The sequence below is a fragment of the Gopherus flavomarginatus genome, chromosome 9, assembly GCF_025201925.1.
Source record: "Gopherus flavomarginatus isolate rGopFla2 chromosome 9, rGopFla2.mat.asm, whole genome shotgun sequence".
NCBI classification, from domain to species: domain Eukaryota; kingdom Metazoa; phylum Chordata; order Testudines; family Testudinidae; genus Gopherus; species Gopherus flavomarginatus.
Window position 1 is genome coordinate 10280142 of NC_066625.1, and position 24843 is coordinate 10304984.

At 41.5% G+C, this 24843-nt stretch overlaps 1 protein-coding gene and 1 long non-coding RNA gene across 5 annotated transcripts in view; one reads left to right on the plus strand and one right to left on the minus strand.

Moving 5' to 3' along the window:
- The window catches only part of SDK1 (sidekick cell adhesion molecule 1), a 672152-nt gene that overhangs the window by 140420 nt on the left and 506889 nt on the right, over window positions 1-24843 (minus strand). For all 4 annotated transcript variants that reach the window (XM_050966275.1, XM_050966276.1, XM_050966274.1 and 1 more), the window contains 6 exons: window positions 21038-21185; window positions 20020-20160; window positions 15689-15870; window positions 5676-5791; window positions 3884-4076; window positions 985-1083 (listed from right to left, as the gene is read on the minus strand). In XM_050966275.1, coding sequence (XP_050822232.1) covers window positions 985-1083; window positions 3884-4076; window positions 5676-5791; window positions 15689-15870; window positions 20020-20160; window positions 21038-21185 — 879 coding nt within the window. The remainder of the gene's footprint in view (window positions 1-984; window positions 1084-3883; window positions 4077-5675; window positions 5792-15688; window positions 15871-20019; window positions 20161-21037; window positions 21186-24843) is intronic.
- Window positions 1-24843, plus strand: part of LOC127057566 (uncharacterized) — a 477062-nt gene that overhangs the window by 14996 nt on the left and 437223 nt on the right. The window lies entirely within an intron of this gene.

Consider the following 24843-nt stretch of genomic DNA (forward strand, 5'->3'; position numbering starts at 1 on the left):
GCTGGAAAAGCTCAACATCCTGTTCCTTTCCCAGGATTCCCCCTTCTGAGTGGAGCCCCCTCCTTTTAACTCCTGCTCCAGTCCTGGCATAATTTGCCAATGTGGAGCAGCAGGGCCACTCCAGCCCAAAGCAGCCTTATCCCCTTCCATGCAAGTGTAGGGTTTATATACCCTGTCACAGGAGAATTTTGAAATTTTCAGGCTTTTTCAAAATTGGAATGAAGCCAATTTTTGAAAATTCATACTCCTTTTAGAAACAGACCTGCCATCCTCTACATGTTTTGTTTTCTAAGGTTTTCCATCTGATGACAATATTACCGATGTGGATAAGTTGCATGAACTTCCCCAGGTATGTATTCCCCTTGACAGAAAAATGAGTGGCTGCTGTCCCAACCAAGCTAATGTACAGTATATGGATACATAGCAGGAAAGGGTGAAGTAGCATGTGAATATGAAATCTGCGCTGTTATAATATATTCTATATTTAGCAACAATGTTCAAGTCTTTCTGTCAAAGGACCCATAGCCAGACTGCTTGATCAGAGTGCGAAGGACTCTAACTTGTTATTTCGTCTTAATTGTAACCTCTTAGCACTGCCAATCAGGATTTCCCAGCTGCAAATTCAGCATCAGGAGGTCCTGATCCTTAGCACCAAGGGTCAAACAGAGTCTCAGAGAGTTTCAGAAATCTATTAACACAGGTGGAACTGGCGGGAGATTTAACAAGCTTGAAGACTCTGTGGAGAGTTGATTTCTAATACAGAGTGCCCACAATTTTCAGTGGCCACAATCATGGACTGGTGATAACAGGACCTGTGCCTTCTGTAACATGCCCTAGTTGACATTTCAATTACCCTAAAGAGGAAGTGGGAAACGTGCATTCTTGGTAGGCAGCTCTCTCTAAATGTTCTATTATCCAGCCATTTTTTTCACTGCAACAATACATTCCAACACCTTATTTTAAAGGATAACATCTGATACTTGCCTGTAATTATACCATTTTTCTCTACAGGTTCCTGCCAGCTGACCTTGAGAGACGTGTCCAGAATCTCAGTGAAACTCAGGTGTCCCACAGCTCCTGGCTCTGGCAATCAGAAAGAGAAATCTGTTAACAGGAGATCCCCATTTACTTTGGATATGATTCATGCGGCAAGGTTAGCACTGAAGAAATAAAACACTGAGCCAGGGCCAGTGGAAACCAGCAGGAGACATCTGTAAGAGCTGCAGGGGAGAGGGGGAATGCAAGATGTTAAGAATCAATCTGGCTATCATCACATAAATTATTTTATCCAGTCCTCATCTTCACTGTGCAGAGAACTAAACAGAGGCAGCAGGAGATTTACACACACCTTGTTCTCTGTCTCTCTTCTTGGTCTTACCTAATTAGAACAATCAGGCTAGCTGGATCCTGAAAAACAACTGTGTTTGCTGTTCTCCCTCAACAATATCATGCAGACCATAGCGTTTTCTTGTGCCCTTGCAGGGACTGAGTTTTCAGGCCTTGTATCTGCAGAACAGCATCAGCAGAATTTCCATTTGGGCAGGGTCTTTTAACGTCACAAATCAGGATCTGTGTTATCCAATCAGCACTTGGATAAACTCTTGCAAAACAGCTCTAAAAAATCTCCAGTATAATGGTAGCTGTCTTCTGTAAAGTGTATACAACTTTGTGAAACTTTTAAAGGATTTTTATGGTGTAGCTCAAGGGTTCTTGAAATGTTCAGTTCCCTGGTGTGCAATGAGACTATAAAGTGGGATGACTGTCAAGAATACACCATCCTCCCTCAATTTTGATCTTCAAGGAAGACAACCTGATTGATTTTTGATTCAACTTGCTGTTCTCTCTTCAATCAATGCACTGGAAAAGGGAGCTTTTGGTTTACTTTATATTCACTGTGCTATTTGTAATCTGGATTCCTGCCCAAATATGCTGTCCTTCAGCTCTGCTGACACCAGTTGGCAATTTCTGGGCTACAAATCTGTATTTTATTTCCTCTTCACTTTTGTGCAGTTTCTCATTCCCTTCCCGCTATGAAAAAAGAAAGCCTGCCAGTAGGCTGGCTATAGCCGCATTTGCAACTGTGCAGTCCCAGAGAGGGAAACCTCTGAGACTGTTCTCCAGTAGCCAGCAGTCAAAGCATTATAGAAAAAACTGCTACTCTGGTATGAATCTCAGGAATATGTAACAATAGTAAGTATGCAGTATTCAGGAGCGGGTATCTATATCCCTAGCCTTGATCTCCCTACCCACAAAGTTACCATCCAATATGCTGCTGCAGTTACAGTCCAATTTTAATTTTGTTGTATAATTCTGAAAAGATAGCATGGGTCACATTAAGCCACCAAAGACTATGTCTCATTGGATGTCAGTTCACGTTTGATCTACAATTGATCAGCAAATAAATTCTTTTGCAAAATCACCAAACATTGTAAAGAAAGGCAGAAAGTAACCCAACTGTGAGCAGAGGTCTGGAAGGATCATGTTCTCTTTAGATTTAAAGTCTGCATTTTTCTTCACCATGCAGATGTGTCCAGTGAAATATGAAATGAAATCCACATAAATAAACCAAGCTGTAGTCCTGGAGCCATATTAAGGATTTGGTGTGTCCTCTGAAGGCACAGACCATACAGTATGTACAAATATCCTAACACTAGGTCTCCTTTTAACCATTGCAACTCCAAGGAAATTAGTTTCTGAAGAGTCTTTAAAAAGTCATACCACCTATTCAGTATCAGCCAAATAAAAAAACTGTTCTTTCCGCCTTGTCTTCCAGCTTTAATGCTTCAATAAACACATAAGAGGTTAAATTATTGGCTCATGGATTCCTGATGGTAATAGTGCTGTTTCAGTGATCTGCTAATGTTTTTAAGTTCTAGCAGCAGGAAATCTGCTCTTTGAGCACAGAGATATCACACTTCCTAGCACCCGGAGGAGATGGACTATGAATGAGAAAATCTCTGGATAAATAGCTTGTTTCTTTTATGTTCTTTCAACACTCTCTCATGGACAACTGGTCCAGCATTTGAAGTCTTACTTCTTGATCAGACTCTTCTTTGCAGGAACAATGACTAACCAATAGTTATTAAGACAAAACAATATTTCTAAAACCACTAGCTAACCTGGATACATTAAGCAGTTTTTTCTAACTTACTTTTAAATTTAGGGCTGTCAGTACAGTGCTCAGTGAGGGGAAGAGGATTAAAAGCACTGCCCAGAGCTAAGATTAGTGATACAGACAATTGTGCAAGCCTCCTTCACACAGCTTTGCCACTGCAATTTAATCTTGACCTGCAACAATTCCCCCCCACCCCTCCAGACATATCAATCCTAAACCTCTCTTGAATAGACACCTCCACATAAACCAAATTGGGCTCAGATGTATGGGTTTTGAGACCCAGCAAATAATCTCTGCACTGAACTACCAGAGACATTTTCATCTCTTGGCACAGATTTGAGCCTGGTTTGGTGGACAGGATCAGAATAATGAACTCACCTTCCAAATACATGAAGATAAAATATTTGTATAAAACATTTGCAGCATGCAAATAAATTAATTACATTTTCAATGTACTTACTGACAAAAAAAACCTCACATCTGGTGCCTAAATTTAGGCTCCTAAATCCATATTTGGGTATTTAAATATTTTAATTTCTAGTGGCCCGATTTTCTAAAGTGCCAAGCAACTGCAGTTCCCATTGATTTCAGTGGGTGCTACAGGTGCTCAGCACCTCTGAAAATCAGGTCACTTTCTTTTATGTGAATAAATATGGATTTAGGCAGCCTAATCTTAGGAATCAAGATTTGAAAATTTTGGCTAACACCTTTAGCAGAACTGTTTTCAGGCACTGCCGGTGATTTCTGGCCGGACTTCGCTATACTCACTATCTTCATGAGTGCACAGCAGCTCTGGTGGGCTTTGTGGTCCATCCCCTGGTGTGGTGAAACATAGAACTGATGTGTAATAAGCAGTGAATTTCTTCAAGTTGGTAATGCAGCCACTGTGAACTCCATGAAAATCAGGAGCAATGGTGACCACAGTCACAGACTCTGGTGCAGCTACTGGCCATGCCAGGAGCTGGAATAGAGAAAATTTAAATATAGATTAACATTCACTAAAAGTTGTTTCTATTCGCAATACACTTCATTGCCAAAACCTTGTTAGTCCAATTACAAAAAACAATACACTGAAAACAATTGTAAACTCTATCATTGTGCAACTTGAGAAAATCCTGTTACTGGGTTCACTGGATAGGTTTGTACATTGCTATCAACTCCTGAGAGAGAATAAAAGGCATATTTTAAAAGGAAATAGCCACAGTTTTTCCAAGATGGGGGCCAAAAGTTAGGTTACTATATCCATATTTAAGCACTTAAAGTAACCTATTGATAGACTCATAGACTTTAAAGTCAGAAGGGACCATCGTGATCATCTAATCTGACCTCCTGTAGATTACAGGCCATAGAACCTTACCCACCAACTCCTGCAATAGACTCATAACCTCTGGCTGAGTTTCTGAAGTCCTCAAACTGTGGTTTAAAGACTTCAAGTTACAGAGAATTCACCATTTGCACTAGTTTAAACCTGTAAGCGAGCCATGCTGCAGAGGAAGGTGAAAACCACCCAGTATCTCTGCCAATCTGACCTAAAGGAAAATTCCTTCCTGACCCCAAACATGGTGATCAGTCAGATGCTGAGCATGCAGGCAAGACTCACGAGGCAGACACCTGGGAAAGAATTCTCTGTAATAACTCAGAGCCCTCCCCATCTAGTGTCCTGTCTCTGGCAGTTGGGGATTTTTGCTACTAGCAGTCGCTGATGGACCACATGACATCATAGGTTGTCCTATCATACCATCCCTTCCATAAATTTATCAAGCTCAGTCTTGAAGCCAGTTAGGTTTTTTGCCCCACTGCTCTCCTTGGAACACTGTTTCTCAGCTTCCCTCCTCTGATGGTTAGAAACCTTTGCCTAATTTCAAGCCTAAAATTGTTAATGGTCAATTTTCTTGTGTCCACATTGGCACTTAAATAATCCCTGTCCCTCCCAGGTATTTATCCTTCTGATATATCTGCAGAGAGCAATCCTATCTCCTCTCAGACTTCTTTTGGTTAAGCTCAACAAGCCAAGCTCTTTGACTCTCCTCTCATAAGGTAGGTTTTCCAGCCCAGAAAGTTGGAATTAAGTGTGTTACATGCTTCTGATTGAAACAAAAGAGAAAATCTAAAATATGGGAAACTGAAAAAAAAAATTTTCAAGTGAAATCCTGTCCCCACTGAAGTCAGTGGGAATTTTGCCTTAGAGTACATAGAAATATAGGGGTTGTCTTTCAAAGGCACAAAGGTCATTTATGCTCCCAATTCCCATTGACTGTCCAAGTTATTGGGCATCTAACTCCCATTTATGCCTTTGAAAATCTCTACCCCAGCATCAAATGAATTGGGATTTGCAACCGATCAAATGTTCCTGTCCTCAGTGAGAGCTTACGTAGTCAGCAGATGTTATGTTAGCAGTGACAACAGCTTACTTAGTTTAACGTAAGCTTCCTTCTGATGTAAGACATTGTCTCTGATGATATACAGCAGGGCTCTGGAGAGATGTGGAATTCTCCAATCTGGCCCAAGGAAAGTTATATACCAAGAAAGTTAGACTGCCTTGATCCAAACGTTGGTTTACCTTGTATCCCTGATTGATACCATTGATAAATTGCTGTGGTGGAGGATTCCATAGGAACTGAATGGTCGTGGAGTTCACAGCTTCAGCTTGCACATTCTGTGGTGGAGCTGTAGGCACTGTTCAAAGTTAGCAGGGAAAATAGATTGAGGTCGGGGTGGAATGACGGGGAGGAGAGAAGAGATGAATTTAGAAACCTTTAGTTGCCATTCATGATTCACAGAAAATAACAACAGTGCTGAGAAAAGGGATGTATGATTTATGATTGTGGTGCCCAGCAGTGACTTAAAGAGAAAAGTAATTGGGTTATTTCTCATTTTCTAGTGAAGATTCCTTTAATGGGTAAAGGGAGGGGATGAAATAGTTCTTGTGGCTTATTATTCCACTGATGAGCTTCTCCTAGAGACTCGAGACAGAAGCTTAGATGATGATAGGTGAATACATCTCTTTCAATTATCCATGGCTGTAAGGGCAATCAATGGCTTCACCAAGAAATTCCCTAAGCCCTTTAAAATCAAACAAGCTCTCTAAGTAGACAAGCAAAGAAATAATGTGAACATATAGGAATTCTAATTGAGGAATCATAATACGGTGACTGTCTCTGTATATCATTTACTGTTCTGAAAAATACATGATGAAGAAATCTCCTGTGGAATACAGATTATCCCCTGGAATAAAATAATTTTTTTTCATTTGCTTTTTCCATCCTATTATGGTATTTATTCACACAATACATGCATACTTAACCAAGATGTGCCCAAACCCATTGAAAGTTAGCAAAAATAATATATGTCACAAATAATAGATGTTTTCAGAGACCTATCCATTGGTGGCCATGTTTTTTTATATTCCATAAAGGGAGGAATTCTCCACCACTATTTTTGATGCTTTAAAAGTACTGTTTTCATTATGTTCAAATGGGAATTTTCTCTTGAAAATTAATAACCTGAGTCTGAGAAATGTCCCCAATTCCCACTAAGTCCAATGAGAGTTGTGGTTGCTCCCTGCTTTTCAAAAACACGTCAAGACAAGCCACCAGGTGGTTTGAAAAAGCACAACGATTATTTGTTCACCAGACGCTACGCTTGGTGGAGATAAAAAACATTAGCGGAAACCGACCCACTCCAAACTACTGAAACTCACAATCAGCTAACTATGGGCCCTACAAAGGAAAATTAGGGTATAAACCAAGCATTTAAGGAATGATATTATAAAACTACTCAAGCATCACTCTTCTGTTTAGTCTTATGTCACTGAAATTCCTTGATGACTATATGACCTGAAATTTCTGTTACGTTTACTACCTTTTTTCACTCTTCTATCTACACTGTAACTGTATGTCACCAGAATTCTATACCCGTAAACTGACTTCTGATGTCATTACTCATGGATTATACATAATCAGCAAGTTAGGGGTCAGAATGTATGCAGAGGTACTCTAAATTACCACTGAAAAGAGAACATTATTCCTACCATATATTAGAATCCCCAGTATGCATTATAAGGCTCACAATGTTATCATTTGCCAATATAAAGTTCTTACGGTTTAGAGCAGGGGCGGGCAAACTTTTTGGCCTGAGGGCCGCATTGGGTTTAGGAAATTGTACAGAGGGCTGGATAGGGGAGGAGGTCACGGCCCAGCCCCCACCCCTTATCCGCCCCCCCAGGGACCCCTGCCCTATCCACCCCTCCACTCCCTGTCTCCTGACTGCCCCTGAAACCTCCACCTCTGACTGCCCCCCTACGACCCCATCCAACCTCTCCTCTCATTCCTGACTGCCCCTCTGGGACACCTTCACCCATTCAACCTCCTGCTCCTCCCCCAACCACCCTGACCACCCCTTGAACTTCCATGGCCTCTATCCAACCCCCCACTCCCTTCCCCCCTGGAACACCAGTGGCTGGTGGTGCTACAGCCGCACTGCCCAGCTGGAGCCAGCCATCCCGTTGCCACTGCACAGCACAGAGCACCGGGTCAGGCCGGGCTCTGCAGCTGCGCTGCTGCAGGAGAGCGCAGCCCACAGCCCAGAGCATTGCGCCAGCGGCGCAGTGAGCTGAGGCTGCGGAGGAGGGGGGACAGCAGGAGAGTGGCCAGGGGCTAGCCTCTCAGGCCAGGAGCTCAGGGGCCGGGAAGGAGGATCCCATGGGCTGGATGTGTCTCACGGGCTGCAGTTTGCCCACCTCTGATTTAGAGATTCAGGAGAATGTTTTGATAGCATGACAGCTGTATAATACATTGCTTAGGAAATATTATCCCTCATTATGCTGGGTCGGCTGCCCCACACAGGGAGAAGAAGGGGTTAAAAGCAGCACCAGAGAGGCTGAGCAGAAGCCAGTAATTAGGAAAGGGCTTACTGAGCCCACCTCAAGGGGGAAGGCTTGCTGGAGCAGCCAATCAGGACAGGCAAGGGCCATATATAAAGGGCTGCTCAGCAGAGCAGAGGGGAGTCTCTCTCTGGAAGGTAAGGGAAGAGGACTGGCTACCTGAAGAAGCACCCTAGATAGAGCTATGCTGGGCAGGGGTAGCAGAGGGTGAGCTGCTGGCTGACCACTGCCAGGCTGGGGCCTTGCTACAAGGGCTGAGAGGGTGCTAGGGCTACAGGGGAAGTGGTCCAGGGAGAATAGGCAGGAGATTGGAGGAGGGCAGTAGGTGGCTGCTGGCTATAGATTCCCTGGTTGGGACCCAGAGTAGCGAGCAGGCCTGGGTCCCCTTCCCTTGCACTCCACTTGCCAATGAGGAAAGTGGCCAGTATCCAGAGTGCAGTTTGCCCCTGAAGTGAGGAGCTGGACCTTGGAGTGCAGTTGGCCACTGAGGCAAGTGGTGGGACTAAGGACTGTCGGCCCACCCTTGGAAGGGGGGGAGAAAGCAGAGTGGGGTACAGCTGGAGGGCTGTGCCCAGAAGACGACGCTGTGGTCTGGGGAGCGATGTGGGTCCAAAGAGTGGCGACAGCAGTGATGGCAGGTATGACACCACTAGCTGAAGGTGGACTGGAAGGACTGAGAGCTAATTCCCAGGATGACCAGCAGGAGGTGCTGTGCTGGTGAGTCCCGCCCTGTTACACTCAAACCTCTTCTTATCAAAAACTCTGATGAAACCTGTCATGTCACTGGAGTCCTGTGATGTGTGTGTAGTCCTATTCATAGCTTTCTTGTGTAGTGTTTTGCATATCTGATGGCTCACATTAGAATAGGCTGACCAGATAGCAAGTGTGAAAAATCAGGACAGGGGGTAGTGGGTAATAGGAGCCCAAATATTGGGATTGTCCCTATAAAATAGGGACATCTGGTCACCCTACATTAGAAAAGCTTATTTTTAAAATTAAAATTCCTGCCTTCCTGTATATATTTCTTTATTATTTTTATAATGTATTTGTCAGAGATTTCCTATTATAGGAGAAAAGTGTTTGAAACATCTTTTACCCTTAGTTTGATGTTAGAAAGTTATGAACAGCTGATTGACGGATTATAATATCCTCCTGCATCGTATTTTGACATGAGAGGTAAATCAAGCATCATCCTCTCCCCTTTTTCCTTCTTCTTCTCCTTAATTAATTTTGACACTTCAATCTTATTGGCATTATATTGGTCTATATGTATGTGTGTACGCACACACTGTTTATATATGTATGTGTAAAATCTGAATGTTTTTGGTTGCCTACAGAAAAATGAAATTCTAACACTCATTCATATAAATCAGAGAATACCACTAGGAATAGTTTATTGTTCATAGAGTACAACGAATATATGTAAAAGTGACCGAATATTGTTATGCAGGATACATGATATTTAACTATCAAGCCATTCCTAACAACAAAAGTTGTAAAACATTTTCTGTATCCTCCACATTGCGAGCTTATTCCTATTTTGGATTTTGTTAGACATCATCTTTTTCTTTAATGGTGAAATCTGGGTGCCATTGATTTCAGTGATGCCAGGATTTCATCCTGAGTTCAGAGGGCCTTTCAGGAATTAGGAAATCTGCTTTGTGGGAATTATCATTTGCTACAGCACTGAGAATTTACTAACAGAAAAGGAGCCTGGCCCCTACAAATACAGGGTTTCATTTATAATTCTCACTTTAGTAAACTTCTAAGAAACCCAAGCAAACACTTAGGAGTGTTTACAAAAGTTTTAGAAATGTGGATAACCAATTTTTTTTCATTTCTTTTTATGAATGTTCTGAAACTAGAATAAATCATTCTTGTCCAAAAATACCTATTACAAGAAGAAAAATGATGGAGGAAAAAAAAACGTAAACAGAAAAAAATAAAATCTTTGGTATGCTGGAAATCATGATTTATGGTATAATTTATCTTTGGAATTCTTTATAGAAAATCAGCATCTACATCTTAATTAATTCATTTTAAAAATGGAGAAAACCAGGCTGGCTAATGGGCATAAGCTTAATTTTAATTGCATAAGCATAATACAATCAATTTTTATCAGTTAAAATGTGGCAATATAATCCTGAATTTACTTCAAAGCATAATGCTAAATTCTCTCTTTATGAGCTGAAGTTAAAGTTGACCTCCATGGTTATCTGAACAAGCGTGTATTAAAACATGAACTTGGGCTGTGCTACATTTACATCATAGCTGACCTCTCAAACAATGCTCCAAATTAAATCATCAGTAAGTAGCAAGAGCCGAAATTAGTAACAAAGGTACCTCTAATTATACACAATATTGAGCTAGGCAGAACTGTGTCTCATGTTATATATTTCTTATTATCAAGGAACACAAAACTATTCCTTTCAACAAGTATTTACAAAGAAATCCTTATGTAATTGCATGTTGGATTTTTTTAAATCTAATTTTGGTCATGTTTGTGATTATTCTGAAGATCTCACACTGGAGTACAGCTCCAACTTTGTGTGACACCTTTGAAATGTTCCTGAATTTCAGAGCATAAAGTTGATATGACAGAACCAACCTTTATATTCCTCCAGATAAAGTTAGTCTGGCTAAAAACGTATTAGAACTCAGCTGCTTGAATTGTAAAACGTTCTAAAACTACTCTTAGCAGAAAAGGTCATGGAGGCACTGTAGACAAAAACCATTAAATGGGGTTGGCCAACAAGATTATGGGAATAAGAAGGAATTAAGGATGAACGCATGTCCATATCTCTAGCTATGTGTGAATAGGGATTTAAATCTCACACCGATTAAGACAGACAGACTACCAGTTTTAAATATAAATCTTCAACAAAGGCATGCAGAAATATCCCAAGCTCCTGACTTTCAGGATGCCAACTTTCACATCTCAATAAGGCAGGCTCACAGATTTTTCTCTATCTGAGAATTTGGTTGTTCTTTTAATGCAGTGGTTTCAGGTGCTAAACTGTGGAGCCCCAGTGGGAGCTCTGGAAATCATTTTGCCTCAAAGGTGCAATTCTTATTGTACAGCTGCTGATACACCCCCTTAGGGAATGAAGCATTTTCTCTCTAAGCACCTGGCCTGAGATCCAGGGCTTTAATTCTGTGCCTCTTCTGTGTAGGGGCACGAAGGGGAAGTGAGCTCCTTGTTCCCTCCCATCTTGATAAATCTTAAAGCAGCAGTTCACAATCTGACCGTAGACAACTGGTTGCTCTAAGCAGATTCCCCTCTGCAAGTCTCTTGCTCTTTGTTTCAGCCACTTGGACTAAAGGAATAACAGGGAGAAATCTGTTTTTTAACTAACAAAGAACCCAACACTTGGAGATAATACTCTTGATTCAAGGATAGCAGCTACATTTCTTCCTCGGGACTATTTTCTACACACAGAAGGCAGCCCTGCTGGCAAATTTTCAATGAAAAGGGAACAAGATTTTCTTTGTGACTCCCTTCATATTGCTAAGGAGGAAACATCATCAGAATACTTATCTCGCTCTTCTGCCTCTCCCTATCATGTCTATCAAGGATTCACTAATCTAGTGGTTCCAACCTCTCATGAGTTCAAGAAGCACCATTCACTTAACTGTTCCTAACCTTTATGATAGGCACAGGTACACCCAATAGAGGATGTGTCTAAACTGCACTGCTTCTAAAGCAAAAAAGAAAGATCAGACTATGTATCTATGTCTTGGAACTTTGGGCTACAAGACTGGCCCTCAGAACTTTCCTGCTATCAGTTGGAGGAAAGATGGTTGAATTGTCACATACAACATGAATACTAAGAGGGCTGCTGAACTATCCAGTGGGTTTCATTCTCTCCTTTTTCCCTCTCATGGGAGAAGGGTGTGTTGATGGAATACATCCGTCTAATTTCGGTTGTTGGGCTTAGTGTGTAGGTGCTGGGTGGTGTTGACCACCTGCAATACACAGGAAGTTAGACGAGATGATCTGGTGGTCTCCTCTGGCCTAAATGCTATGACTCTAAGAGATGCATTTCCTTTTGCGCTACACTTTCCAGTCAAAAAGAATTTCTCTGAGAACAACTTAAACCTCAGGTTTCAGGACCAGTATGAATGACCTCTCTTTGATTCCAGTTGGCTCGCTTAGAATAGACCTATTGGTTTCCTGAAGCAATGTAAAGTACCCAAATTTATTTTGAGAGAGTCATAAAGGCATTTTTTTTCTGGGATGGAGGCCTTTTCTCCTGGTTCCTTAGGTACTTCAGTTCTTGCAGAAAATAAAATAGAGCAGGGTTTGGTAGTTCTGGGTTGTACTGGGCAAGCATGGTTCTTCAACCTGTTGGCATTATCATTGGCCCTCTGTCTTTACTAATTTCACTGATCTCCTCTGAAAAGAACATCTTGAGACAATTTGCCTGGTAGTATGGCTCGTGTCCATAATGTCTGAAGGTTTTGAGTGTTTATAGTTTTGAGTTTTGCCCTATTGTAACTGGAGAGCATTTTCCATATTACAGATTGTAAGTACAATAGGCCACCTAGGAACCTATTTTGCCCCCTTACGACTATGACCATAGCATTTGAGCACTTCCCAAGTATTTAAAACAACAATAATTCTAATTCTTTCTCATTGCCACACTTGTTGGAGAAATAGCTTGAGTAAAATGGTATGAAATGGGATCAATGTTACAGACTGTTTCCTCACAAAATCAGACAGATGAATATTGAAATTATAACTTTCTCCTTGGGTTCTGGAAGTAGCTTTTGAGCGCTGGAGACTCAGGTATTGTTCTCCTCTGGCCTAAATAGTCTGAGAGACTATGTAGCCACAGTCTCTCAGACACATCACAAAGGTGACCCTTGAGGACTATGAAAGTGGGCGAGGAATGTGATGTCTATCTACTATGTAAGCTACTTGAAGGCTAATGTAAATCCATGGACTGGCATTTAACTTTGGGAGGAGCTGTTCAAAGGCACAGCACCTCAGAAGTCAATACAATTGATGAGACTGAAGTGCTAGACCCCACAGTGAAGGGAAGAAAAATTGTCTCTCTCCTGGACCAAACACAGCAAGGGAGACTACTTGCATCACCCTCCAAAAGACTTTCTGTATATGAAATAACTCTTCTGTGCAGAGATACTTGGAAGCCTCAACTTTTCACACAGTGATGAAAAGTCCTGAAGGACTCTGTTCAAATGAGCAACAGCTACTCTGTGCAGAAAGTTGGCACATATCCCTGTCAAAGATAACATCAAAGTAGTAAGGAACAGCTGGAGAAACCCTGATGAAGAAAGGCATATATATACAGCATCAAAGGGTTATACTGAATATCCCACTGAAAAGACTTTTGGGGTTTTGAAACAGTCAAAGCCTCAGGGTGTTGCATGCTTTGCCAATATCTCTCAAAGGACCTCATTGACATTATAACTCAGTTTCTGTGAGAGTTCAGGTCTTCAGGCATCTTGCAAGTTACGTTCTCTTAGACACAGGCCACAAGTTATTTTAAAAGAGCTCTGAGCAGCTGATAGTCAACTATGGGTTCTTGGGCTGCCACTACCAAATGCCAAAAAGACTAACAAAAGTCCAATCATACGCATTCAGGGGTAAGGCCGCAGCTCATGTGGCCAATGAGATGGAGGGGAATTCAATATTAATGTGTTGATCTGCTCTCAGCATTCATTTGCATGGCACATTCAACTAATGCCAGGTATTTCAGGTATTTTTTTTCTATCCACAGACAGGCAGGTTCTTGCCAGTGCAACCCAAATCACTAGTGTGTGTGTGGAGAGGTGGGCAAGGTGCATAGATGTAGGTTTCTTAGGCTCATCTTTAAACTATATTAAGTATTACAAGACCAGGGTCGGCTCTACAGTTTTTGCTGCCCCAAGCAGCACACCGAATTGCCGCGGGGGCAGTCTGTGTGCTCTTAGGGTGGCAGGCGCTTTTTCACAGTGATGTCAATTCGGCGGCAGCTTCTATGTTTAGCTGAAGCCGCCCTGAACAGCTAAACACAGAAGCTGCCACAGAATTGCCACTGCCGCGGAAACGCGCCTGCCCCCTAAGGGCACACGGACTGCCCCCACTGCCCGTGGCAGCAATTCGGCTCGCTGCCTGGGGCGGCGAAAACGTAGGGTCTGCCGCCCCTTGCAGAATGCTGCCCCAAGCACCGGCTTGGAATTCTGGTGCCTGGAGCCGGCCCCGTAAAAGACATAGTTTCCACCCATGGTCTGATTTACGTTCCTAATCTCCTGCTGGTTTGGTTTAGGAGGCACAGTCAGCAGTGAGAAATGGTCACAAACAGGTGTCTGTACATTCTCCCATTGCAGGAAGAGTGGCACAGGACATGATATATTTCTTAACGTATGGAGACCTGATATTAACTCTGCTTCAGGATACACTGGGGCTGTGCAGCTCCCATCTGTTCAACTCCAAATGTGAAAAGGATTCAAACTGTTTTTAAAGTGGGTTGAAAGCCTGAGGATATCTGCAAAAAAATTAGGGGATGGCAACATCCATTATGGAGCTATTTATTGCTATTGTGAATTACTTAAAAAGGGAAGACCTAGCTTTTTCATCTGTTCTAAGTAACTATTACATAAAGATGAATAGGGCATTGTAGATTGTCCTGCATTATAAATACTTCTACCAGTCACACTGAATGACAACAGACAGCAAACTAACAAAAGATAACAGCAGCTATCATATCAAGGAACATTAGAGTCAATTGCAGGGTTAAACAAAGAGTCAGAAGTCAGAAACCTGGGTCTTAGCAGAGGGAAGGTCAAGGTGCTGTGATAGCTTGAATTGTACAACTAAACGAGAATGGAAACTAATGTATGAAAGTGATTTTAGATTTTCCATTTAGAAACCAATTATCGGTAGAGAACTGGGATATATAATATTACTCCTATCTAATAGCAGAAGACTTTAAGAAATGCATGTCCAGCTCCGATACAAAGTTTTTAAAGGGCTGGAGGTTGACTACTTATTTCTATATTGCAAGACTTTAGATTCTCTGAGATATAACTTGGACTGTTTTCTTGCTCTTTAAGTGTCTTGATAGACTAGTGCTGCACTTGGGTAGTCTAGTTTAAAAATCTCTCTACCACTCACAATACATGTATTCACATCATAATGTACACCTATCAACAATTAGCAAACCATTACATATACTACCTAACATGCACTGTAAACGTGTAAGTTTTTCAAATAGTTTAATTATTTTTATGACCTACTAAAGCAGAGATCATGAGACTGTCTATTGCTCAAAATTTAGTCCTGTAATCATGGAAATTAATGCAAATCTTAAGGGCCTGACTCTCGATTATGCTAAGGATTCTTCAGACTGATCCAGTAGTGTAAACACACCTTTCAGGAGGTGTAAAAGTAATTACAAACTCTTTTTGTTTATAGATGTAATTTCCACCCACTTCAGGGCACCTGTATATTGCCAGAGAGGTGTAAAGGAGCTTTAGTATAAATGAGAATAAGACTTATTGTTCCCTTTTCCTCTTGGTAAATGCCTCTATCTCACTTGAACCTCTCCTGTAGAATCCTCTGTCCCTAGAGTATGTTTCCCTTCACAAAGGGAAACATATGACAAACACTTGCACTATTTGTTCACTCTGTCTAAAAATTAGTGATTGCAAAGGATTTGCAGTTTAGACTGCAGAGTGGAGCTCACCTCCCTGTAAAGTGTACTCTGTCACTGCTCTGCTGAATGCTCCCAGCCCGGCTCCATTATAAGATGCCACCTGGATTTCATACTGAGTCCAGATGATCAGGTCTTTCACCAAACAGTAATTAATCTCTGCGCTGGTGATGTTCTTATAGTGATACTCCCCAGGGAGGCCTGCCAGGTGATACCTGCATACAGAAAAGGAAAATTCAGTGCAGTCAGTTAAAAGGCATCAATTATAGCAAATGCACTGACTAGCAAAACCGCTTCCTCTCTGAAGATGCAATATTCAAACTTTTCCTGCAGAATTATACAAAGGCTAATAGAACATCCTCAAAACAACAGACTAACCCCTGATAAGATCATACCCTGCTTGACTGCTATAGTATTTATAATCTGATTTCACTGAAATTACACGCTCAGGGCTAAACAAAACTGGCATTTTATCCTGTTATGTCTATAGAAAAATTATAGCTTTTTAAACCTGGCTTGTCTAGTAAAAGCTGTGATTTACTATAAAAAATATCACGGACAGGATTTTTATCAGGGTGCTGATGTAAATCAGTTTGAGAAATGTTTTCTTCCTCAGCCTCAACCTGAAAAGCAAGATCTCAGTAGCGTTCAGGTCTTCTGGTCGAAGGGACTGTCAGCTCAAGCCTGCAACAGGAATCCACTTTCACAGAATGATTATAACAAGGCCTGAAACAGGGGTTGCCCCTAGGGACTGAAGACCTTGCTAGAGAGTGGGAATCAGAAGAATGGTAATACGGAGATGAAACAGTTTGCCAAATGAGGATTAGTAATATATCTCTATCTATATAGTGATGAACCTCTGCCAAAGAGGTGGAGCAACTGAATACATTTCCCTGTAGGAGGAGTTATGGAAAATAGAATTGATTTGGATGCATATTTTAGAGCCTTTTTTTGGTGTGGTCCTTTTGCATTCTGAGAATCCACTTTTCTATAATTATCATTTCCTCTCAAACAACCCTTGGAAATTTGAGTGAGACTGTTTGCTTTTTTCCCTTTAGGAACAAGCTGTGTAGTAGATATGTACAATATGCTTATCAACATATCAGAAATAAGTAGACCAAACAGCATTATGACTTGCAAATGAAGCACTGCTATTCTGTGAAAAGGCAACTATGGGAAGGTTTGGATTTTTATTCATCATACTATTTTTATGCTGTTTTAAGTCAGCCCCTGCTTAGCAATAACTAAAGGCTTATCTACATGAGAAAGTTTCATTGGTTCATTTACGGTGTGATTTTAAACCAATATAAGTTTAATCAGCGCAATCCCTGTGTTTAGACAAGGCCTAATTCTCAGAGATTTTGTTGTTCCTAAAGAGATCTCAGTGCAGCTCTTGATCACCCAATAGCAGTGATACAGACAACCCCAAAGAGTTGGGAGAGCAGTGTGGCTTCCTGACTTGGTCATGTTTTGTATTGAGACTACAGCAGCATAGCTCCATGAAACGTTAACAGAAAATCACAAGGCAAATATAGCAAAGCAATGTCAGGATCTCCCCCTGGGATTATTAGGTGGCTCACTCTGCCTCCATTCAATGCAAGACCTCCCCTTCCTTCACTTATGGGATGATAGGAAGGTTGTATGAATCTTGGCAATGTCAATTCTTTGCTCAGCACTCTGTTTTCTCTCACAGGTGGCAGTCAAAGTGTAGAGCGCTCCCGTGGTCTAATTTACCGTGCTCTTAGCATGACACACCTATAAAAACAACACTCTGCTGGTGAGAAAAAGAGCAGAGGAAAAAGGCCAGTTCAGAAATGTTATGTCCTACTGATTTTTCTCACCATATATATACTTTGATGTATATTGCACAGGCTTTGTGCAGTGCACTTTCACTTTTAAGATCAGGCATTCTGTCAGTTTAAGTCCAATACATCCTCTATGGTGGAATTCTATGCTGCAAAGACAGAGAAATGGACCTGATGTTATAGTGGGTCTTTCACAGCCTTAATTTCAAAAGGCATCTTTAATACAGAGCTACTGTAGTCTAACTCAGCTGAAACTAGCACAGAAAATTCCTTCAACAGCAGATACCTTCCTGTAACCCTCACATTTTGAATCCCAAGAACAACCTGGGAATAGTACATGGGAAAGTTTTGTTACAATTTTAAATTCCTGTTGAATGGTTTGTTTCCCTACTCAGGAGCCTAGACACAATAATTTAAATGTCTCTAAAGAATGTTTTCAACAAACTCGTACAGACTGATGACAATGGACTGGATAACTCTCTACTGTTATGAAAAGGGACATTAAAGAGAGGACAGGGATCAATTATGCTAATTTTGCACGAGCTGCAGAAGGAAATGTTTAACCTAAAAATTAGTCAACATGTTATATGAAACAGTCAGACAGTAGAACAGGCTGGGAAGGGTAGGGAGGCTGCAGAATTGCTATCTCCAGAGGTATTTAAGGGCAGACTAACTACCAATCTATTAGGGCTGGTTTAGGAATAACAAAACCAACCCTGTGACAAAGCAAAGGAATGGACTAGCTGTTCCACTAGAATGCCTTTTGATCCCACTAATTCAACAGTATATCAGCACCAGAGAAAATGGTAACAGATTCTCTGATCCACCAAGGTTGCTTACCAACCAGACATGTGAAGACATCTTCCTCTGTAGGGGGAAATCTTCTAAAATAACCTCCCTCACCAACCTTCAAGTAAATGGGGACGAAGGGACATAGTAGGGGCAGAAAGGGGCATGGCAGAGCTGAGTTCTACCAAACAGGACACTATGCTGCCATTAGGGACCTAAGTAGTGTAAGCGAAGAGCAGGACACCTCCTGTTCCACTACAACCAGAGCCCTGAATCAGGGAGCTGCAACCAGCTCCCCATTAGATCTATGCCCAGTAGAGACTACGGGCCTGCAGCTTTCCCCAGCAATCCATCTGAACTCAAAGCTTCAGCTTTAGTCTTTGGCATACTGCAATTTTGATTCACAGGCTTTCACCAAGAAATGTAGTAAACTGGCCAAGATTGATGGCGTGCAAACAGTGTTGCCTACAGTTACCATTTGTTATTTATAGACGAACCCATAGATGTGCATGATACCATAGTTGCTGCAGACAAATCCCTGCCCAGAGGAGCAGATGGTCTATAAAATGGATATAACACACAAAAAGATGACAATAAAAAAAGAGTGGTGGAGAAAGCATACTATAGAGAGAGCTCACCAAATACGGTATGGTGTTGTGTACACATCTTTTCACTTTAAAAAATATTTTTTTAGGAATTGACATTTGAAAATCTGCCAGGTAAGAAGGCTGGGGTGCAGGAATATAGTCAAGAGTTATATAAACCACCTTGTTGTATCCTCTGATTGGGCATACAGACCTCACTGCTTGGGTGACAGGGAAATGGTTAACATTCTTCAGCTGTGTCTGCACTAGACTTGGCAGAAAATTTCCACCCTCAGCAATACCACCAAAGCAGCTCCATCAATGGTAGCTAAGTGGTAACACTAGTGCAAAAAGGGCACTAGCACTTTTACCACCATATCCTTTAGCAGATTTAGAGGACTAGTAAAAATCCCACCAGACATCTGTATTCCGTCTAAACTGGGGCTCCAACCTTGCTTGGTACTATACCAGTGGTTGTACAATCTTAGATTTCCCAGAAAAAAAACTGAGTGTAGACAAGGCCTTCCTGAGCAGAGGGAATGCCACAGCTGCCTGCTCTCACTGCAGGGACAATTAGGGAGCCACCTAGGAACCATACAATCACTGAGTCCAGTTGGACTGGTTACTGACTCCCAAAGAGACTAGAAAATGAATGTGGTCTGGACAGTCTCTCAATCTGATCATACCCTGTTTTAGGAGCCAGACCCCCTCCATAGAGAAGTGGAAAGTTTGGATTAAATAAGTGGTTTTCAGTTACCCATTTGAAGTTCCTTTACATTGATTTAGTATAGCTGGGCTGCAGAAAGACTATTTACTTAATTTATTTTCAACTCCAAACCTTGATCTGGCCATGGCTCACCTGATCTGTCACATCCTCTCTACTCTATTGGCAGTATCCTTGTTCCTCCAGAACCCAGAATGCCACTGTTCCACTTGTGTGACATGTCTTACAAATTATGAGCTCCTTGTGGTAGGGAGTCTTATTTGTCTGCAAAGCACTATGCACACATGGCACTGTGCAAATAATATCGAATGATAAATTAGAACAGAATTAGATATTGTCTTTTAAACATTCTTTCTTTTTTATTTGTATCACACCGCTAGGATGTCAACCTCTAACACACTATGATATTTAACGCCAGACTTTATATTAAGATCCCTCTAGGCCAGAGCATAAGTTACTTACCTTAGGATGTACCCATGGAGAACCCCATTATGTTCACTTTCAGGAGGAGGCTGCCACTGAACCATGATAGACTGATTGGTACGTCCACTTGCTACTATGTTTTTAGGAGGAGCGCTGGGAGGTTCTTCAGGTAACATCAATCTAAGCACAAAAGAATGTGATGGGATGTGAGCGTTGGGAGAAAAAGAAAGCTCTAGCATTTTATTTTGTGTCCACTAAACGTGAACCAGCTTTATTTACTTAAGTCCAAAAATTAGAAAGAAGCTTAATGCTGATCAAACTATAGATGACTTTGCATGAAATAGTTGTAACAAATCAACATAATAGAAAATCAGTTAAGCAAGCAACAAGGAGGACAGCTGAGGTAACCTCATTCTGTCTGAATCCCCCATGCTGCTACAACTGCATGAAAACATTACAAGCCTGAATGAGTTAGAGCTCAGATCAGAATCTGTGACTCCTTTGACTCTTTCAATATTTTTCATATCAAACATCTACATTTTGAAAAAGCCATTTAAACCTCAGCTGTTCTACAATTCATGCTCATAGCAAGCTTTGGTTTATAAAGATAGGGGGATGCATCTGAAACTAAATTTGATGAAGCCATTCTTTTATGCTACAACTGAAGCAATTATAGAAGTGACATGCTGTGACTGGGTGAGTGCTCTGCCCAGTCCAGAGTTATTCACTGAGTCTTAAACAGCAGGAAAAAATATGTTGGCCCTACATGCATTCACTTCATCTCCTTTTATGATCCTGTTTGATTGTTACTCTGCAAAGATGGATGCACCTCTGTCCCCAATGCATGCAGAATGTGGTGCTGGTGCTAACTGCCAGTATGGCTAAATACTGCACAAAGTTCTTAGGCACTTCATGTAACCAGGGCTGTCTGCTGACTTCCCACATCCCCAAGCTGTGGTACAAAAGGTAACTTCATTTTAACAATTCTGAACAACTGACAGATTAGGGATTACTTCACATGCTGTGCATTTTACATAGGGATCTACTTTTACTTTACCTGCTGGTCTCAGTGCTATACTGGCCCTTGCCCACCTGGTTAACAGCGCACATCCTAAATTGGTAGGTACGGGCTGGAGTTAATCCACTCACAGTGATACTGGTCATCTTAGGGTTAACATTTGATAGATGCACTTTCCAGGGAGAGTCTGGTGGAGGAACACACAAACGTTAATAATATTGAGGTGCTTGTTAGAAGCCCTTAAAGTGAATATCTATGACTGCAATATGCTCCCTTTAACTTCTTTCCTCAGAAGAACAAAATAAACCTTCCTATCTACCCCCATGATTAGGTAGATTGCACATCTGTCTACTGGAAAGGGATGCTACACTTGTCACTGTAATAACTAAAAACTGTATTCATTAACATTTTAATAAAAGGAAATGAGCATAATAAAGACAGATAGGCTGTGTATTTCGCGACCCATCTGTTTAGCAGTCCATTACACACCACACCTATGACTGTCTCTGACTGAAGGGCGGTAATGAAATTCGCAGCTAGTCTGCAACATTTTTCTACCCAGCTTTCTAGCAGGTGTGGAAGAGTGACTCTGCCAGCCAAATTAGCTCTTTGCTGCAAGATCTGGGAAGGCTTCTACATGCCTGGATGTTTTCTACAGATGTATTGTCTTATATTCAGTCTAATAATTTCTTAGGTTGTCTCCTTGGAATAAACTGCTTCAGCAGTAGTGTAAAACCTCCACTGTCAGTTCACATACTTCACACACTGAGCTTCTCTGCTATCTGAATTACATTCCCAAGTTTCAGAGAGGTGAAAAATGAAATATGTTGGAAATTAAATATTCTGTCATCTTTTCACTTTAGCATGTCATATTTCTTGTACACAGTAGGTTGCAGGGCTGCTACTAGCAGGTCACACTTCTGTACCAGATATGAAGTGGCCATAGAGCTCCTTCTTTATAGTGAATAGATGTGGCTGAGATTAGTTTAAATAAAGTATGGTATACACTGTGCCACCTAGTGATAGATTAGTACAATACAGATTAGCATTCCATTATATCTCCCCCTTAAATTCTACATTCCTGCCATTTATAAAATTTACACGATCATGATTTGAAGATCAGAAGACATTAATCTGTTAGGTGTCACTGAATCATACTGGTTTTCTAATTACATGATCTGAATGCATAGCAATTTAGTTATCTGGCTGTCCATTTGCTGCAACCATTGGCTATGTTCAGTTTGGAATCTTTGACTCATCATCATCTTGTTCTATGTCTGCCATCTGTAGAATTTTCTAATTGTTCAGTTCTGAACAAACTGTAGATGTTGACAGTTTCTGTTGAACTCTCCACTGTTGGCTTCCATCACATATGTTCTGAACACCAAATTCTTTTTCTTTATGATAGTTGAAGTTTTTCTTTCCAATTTGACATGAACTCAGTCACCAGATTCTAGACGTGGCAGTTCTGAGTTGACACTGTTGTAAAAGTGTTCATAATCTTTTTTTTTTCCTCCTTTTTATCCAATTTGCAACTCTCTTCATGTCTGGCCATTTGGAAAAGACTCTCACAAGTTGGAACAGCAGTGCTGAGTGGTCTTCCCAGCAGAAGTGGTGTAGAACTAGAACCAGTAGCTGCTCTTGCTGTTATCTGTAACTCGGAACAAGAAATGGCTCTTCCAGCAGTAGGATTTTCTTGACTGTTTTTACCACTCTCTCAGTCTCTCCATTCACTTGTGAGTAATGTGGGCTGTTAGTAATATGATCAATCATATTTAGTTTGGAATGACTTAAATTCTGCTGCGCTGAATTGTAGTCCACTGTGTCACTAGTTGTTCTGGAATACCAAAGTGAGCAAAAGTGCACTTGAGCTTAATAACACTGCATCATGCTTTGTCTTTCAAGTTAATTATTTCTATGCATTTGGAAAACAGACCAGTACGATGAGGTAATGATGTCTTCTGAATTAGCATAAATCTGGAGCTAGTCTCTTCCAAAGTCTGTCTGGTAGAGGTGTTTCTACACTACATCGTTCAGCATTGTCTCTCAAGTTTATTTGTACTGGATCTCCTTTCAAAAGTCCAATATCTTCAAACTCCTCTGTCGAGTTCTTCCACCTTTTGCACTAGGCCCATCATGGCTAAGAAGGTTGTTGGTCTTTGACAGGGTTACCATATGTCTGAGTTTTCCTGGACGCAGCCTCTTCTTGAGCCTCTCTCTGTTCAGGTGACTTTTCAAATATCAGGAAATGTCTCGGGTTTTTGCAGAGCAGACAAGCGGCTGCTCAGAAAGAGCCCTGATTGGTCCACTTCCTAACTGGTCGCTCCCCTCCACTTGGAGCTGATTGGTCGATTCTCCCAAAAGCCACAGCTGAATCTCACCCACCCAGGTCCCAACTCCCAGCCCTGGGGAGGAGGTCCCACAGGGAGGTGCTGACTGACAACTGTCACTGCTTGCACCACCTGCCCTCACACCATGATAGGAAGCAACACCTGTGAGGACCCCCACCACAGGTTCTCCCTCTAGCACCCCCAACTGTACCCCCTATGCCATCCCTCCCTTCCGGCAATGTCCTCTTTTTGGGAATCTGAAATATGGTAACTCTAGTCTTTGATTAAATGCACTCTGAATGTAAAGATATTGTTTCTGTGGTGAACTGACCATGCAGTTCAAAATACCTCCAGGACAAGTCAGAACTGTCAGGTAACTTCAGCTCCAGGGGTGAGGGTGGGGTGGGGTTGAAGGTTATTGTAAGTCCCTTCAGAGATAACTCTGACATCTGCTCTTGAGTCAATTTTAAAGTCTTTCCATGAATATTAAGTTTCACTCTCTGAACAGGCTCTCTGTCATCACTAAAGCTACGATTTTTTCAGAGGTGGCGGAAGTCACAAAATCTGACTTCCAGACCTCTGTCTTCAGCCTGCAACAGCTGGGAGGTACAGGGTCCAAACCCCGCCCCCCTCAAACTCCGAGCCCACCACAGCTGGTAGGGGGGGCCCTGGAGCTTGGAGCAGGTCCCCGCAGCTGTCTAGCCACTGTAGGGCCATTTGGGGACCCCACAGCTGAACTCCCCATTTTGTCATGGATATATTTAGTAAAAGTCATGGACAGGTCACTGGCTTCCATGAATTCTTCTTTATTGCCTGTGACCTGTCCATGACTTTTACTAAAAATATCTATGACAAAAATCTTAGCATTAGTCATCACACATGATAGATCCACAGAAATAATGGCTCTTCATTGTTTGTAATATGAAGCTCCTTGATTGTTTTAGTGTGGCAAACAGCTGCTAAATATCCATATTTTGCACATTTATTACACCTTGCACCTTTAGCTGGACATGCCTCATCTCATGGGATATGACTTTCCACATTTTATGCATTTTGGATGAAAGGCTTTGGCGTTTGACTAGAATATGTCCCTCATAACCTGGGGGTTCTTTTCCCTTGCCTCAGGATTCTTATGGTAATGACTTGTAGCAATCCTGCTGCATCTGTTAACAGCATCCAAGATAGTTTATTATTTTTCAAGTTTGATAAGTTGCTCTTGGTTTTGCTGTCTCAGCAGCTCAGACAGCTTTGCTATTTGAATAGCTGTGTGTACAGTTAAGTCTATTTTAAATAGCACCTGCTGTGACAAATTTTTATCTTTTAACCCACTAACAAGCCTGTCTCTGATATTTTCATGTTTTGCAGTTCCAAAATCAGTTTTCAGCCAATGCATGCAGAGCACCTAAAAATATTCAACATTTTCCCCTGGTCCTTGAAATCTCTTGATGAAAACATGCTCCTTCATAAACCACTTGTTTCTGAGACAAAATATGCATCAAATATAGCCAGAATGCT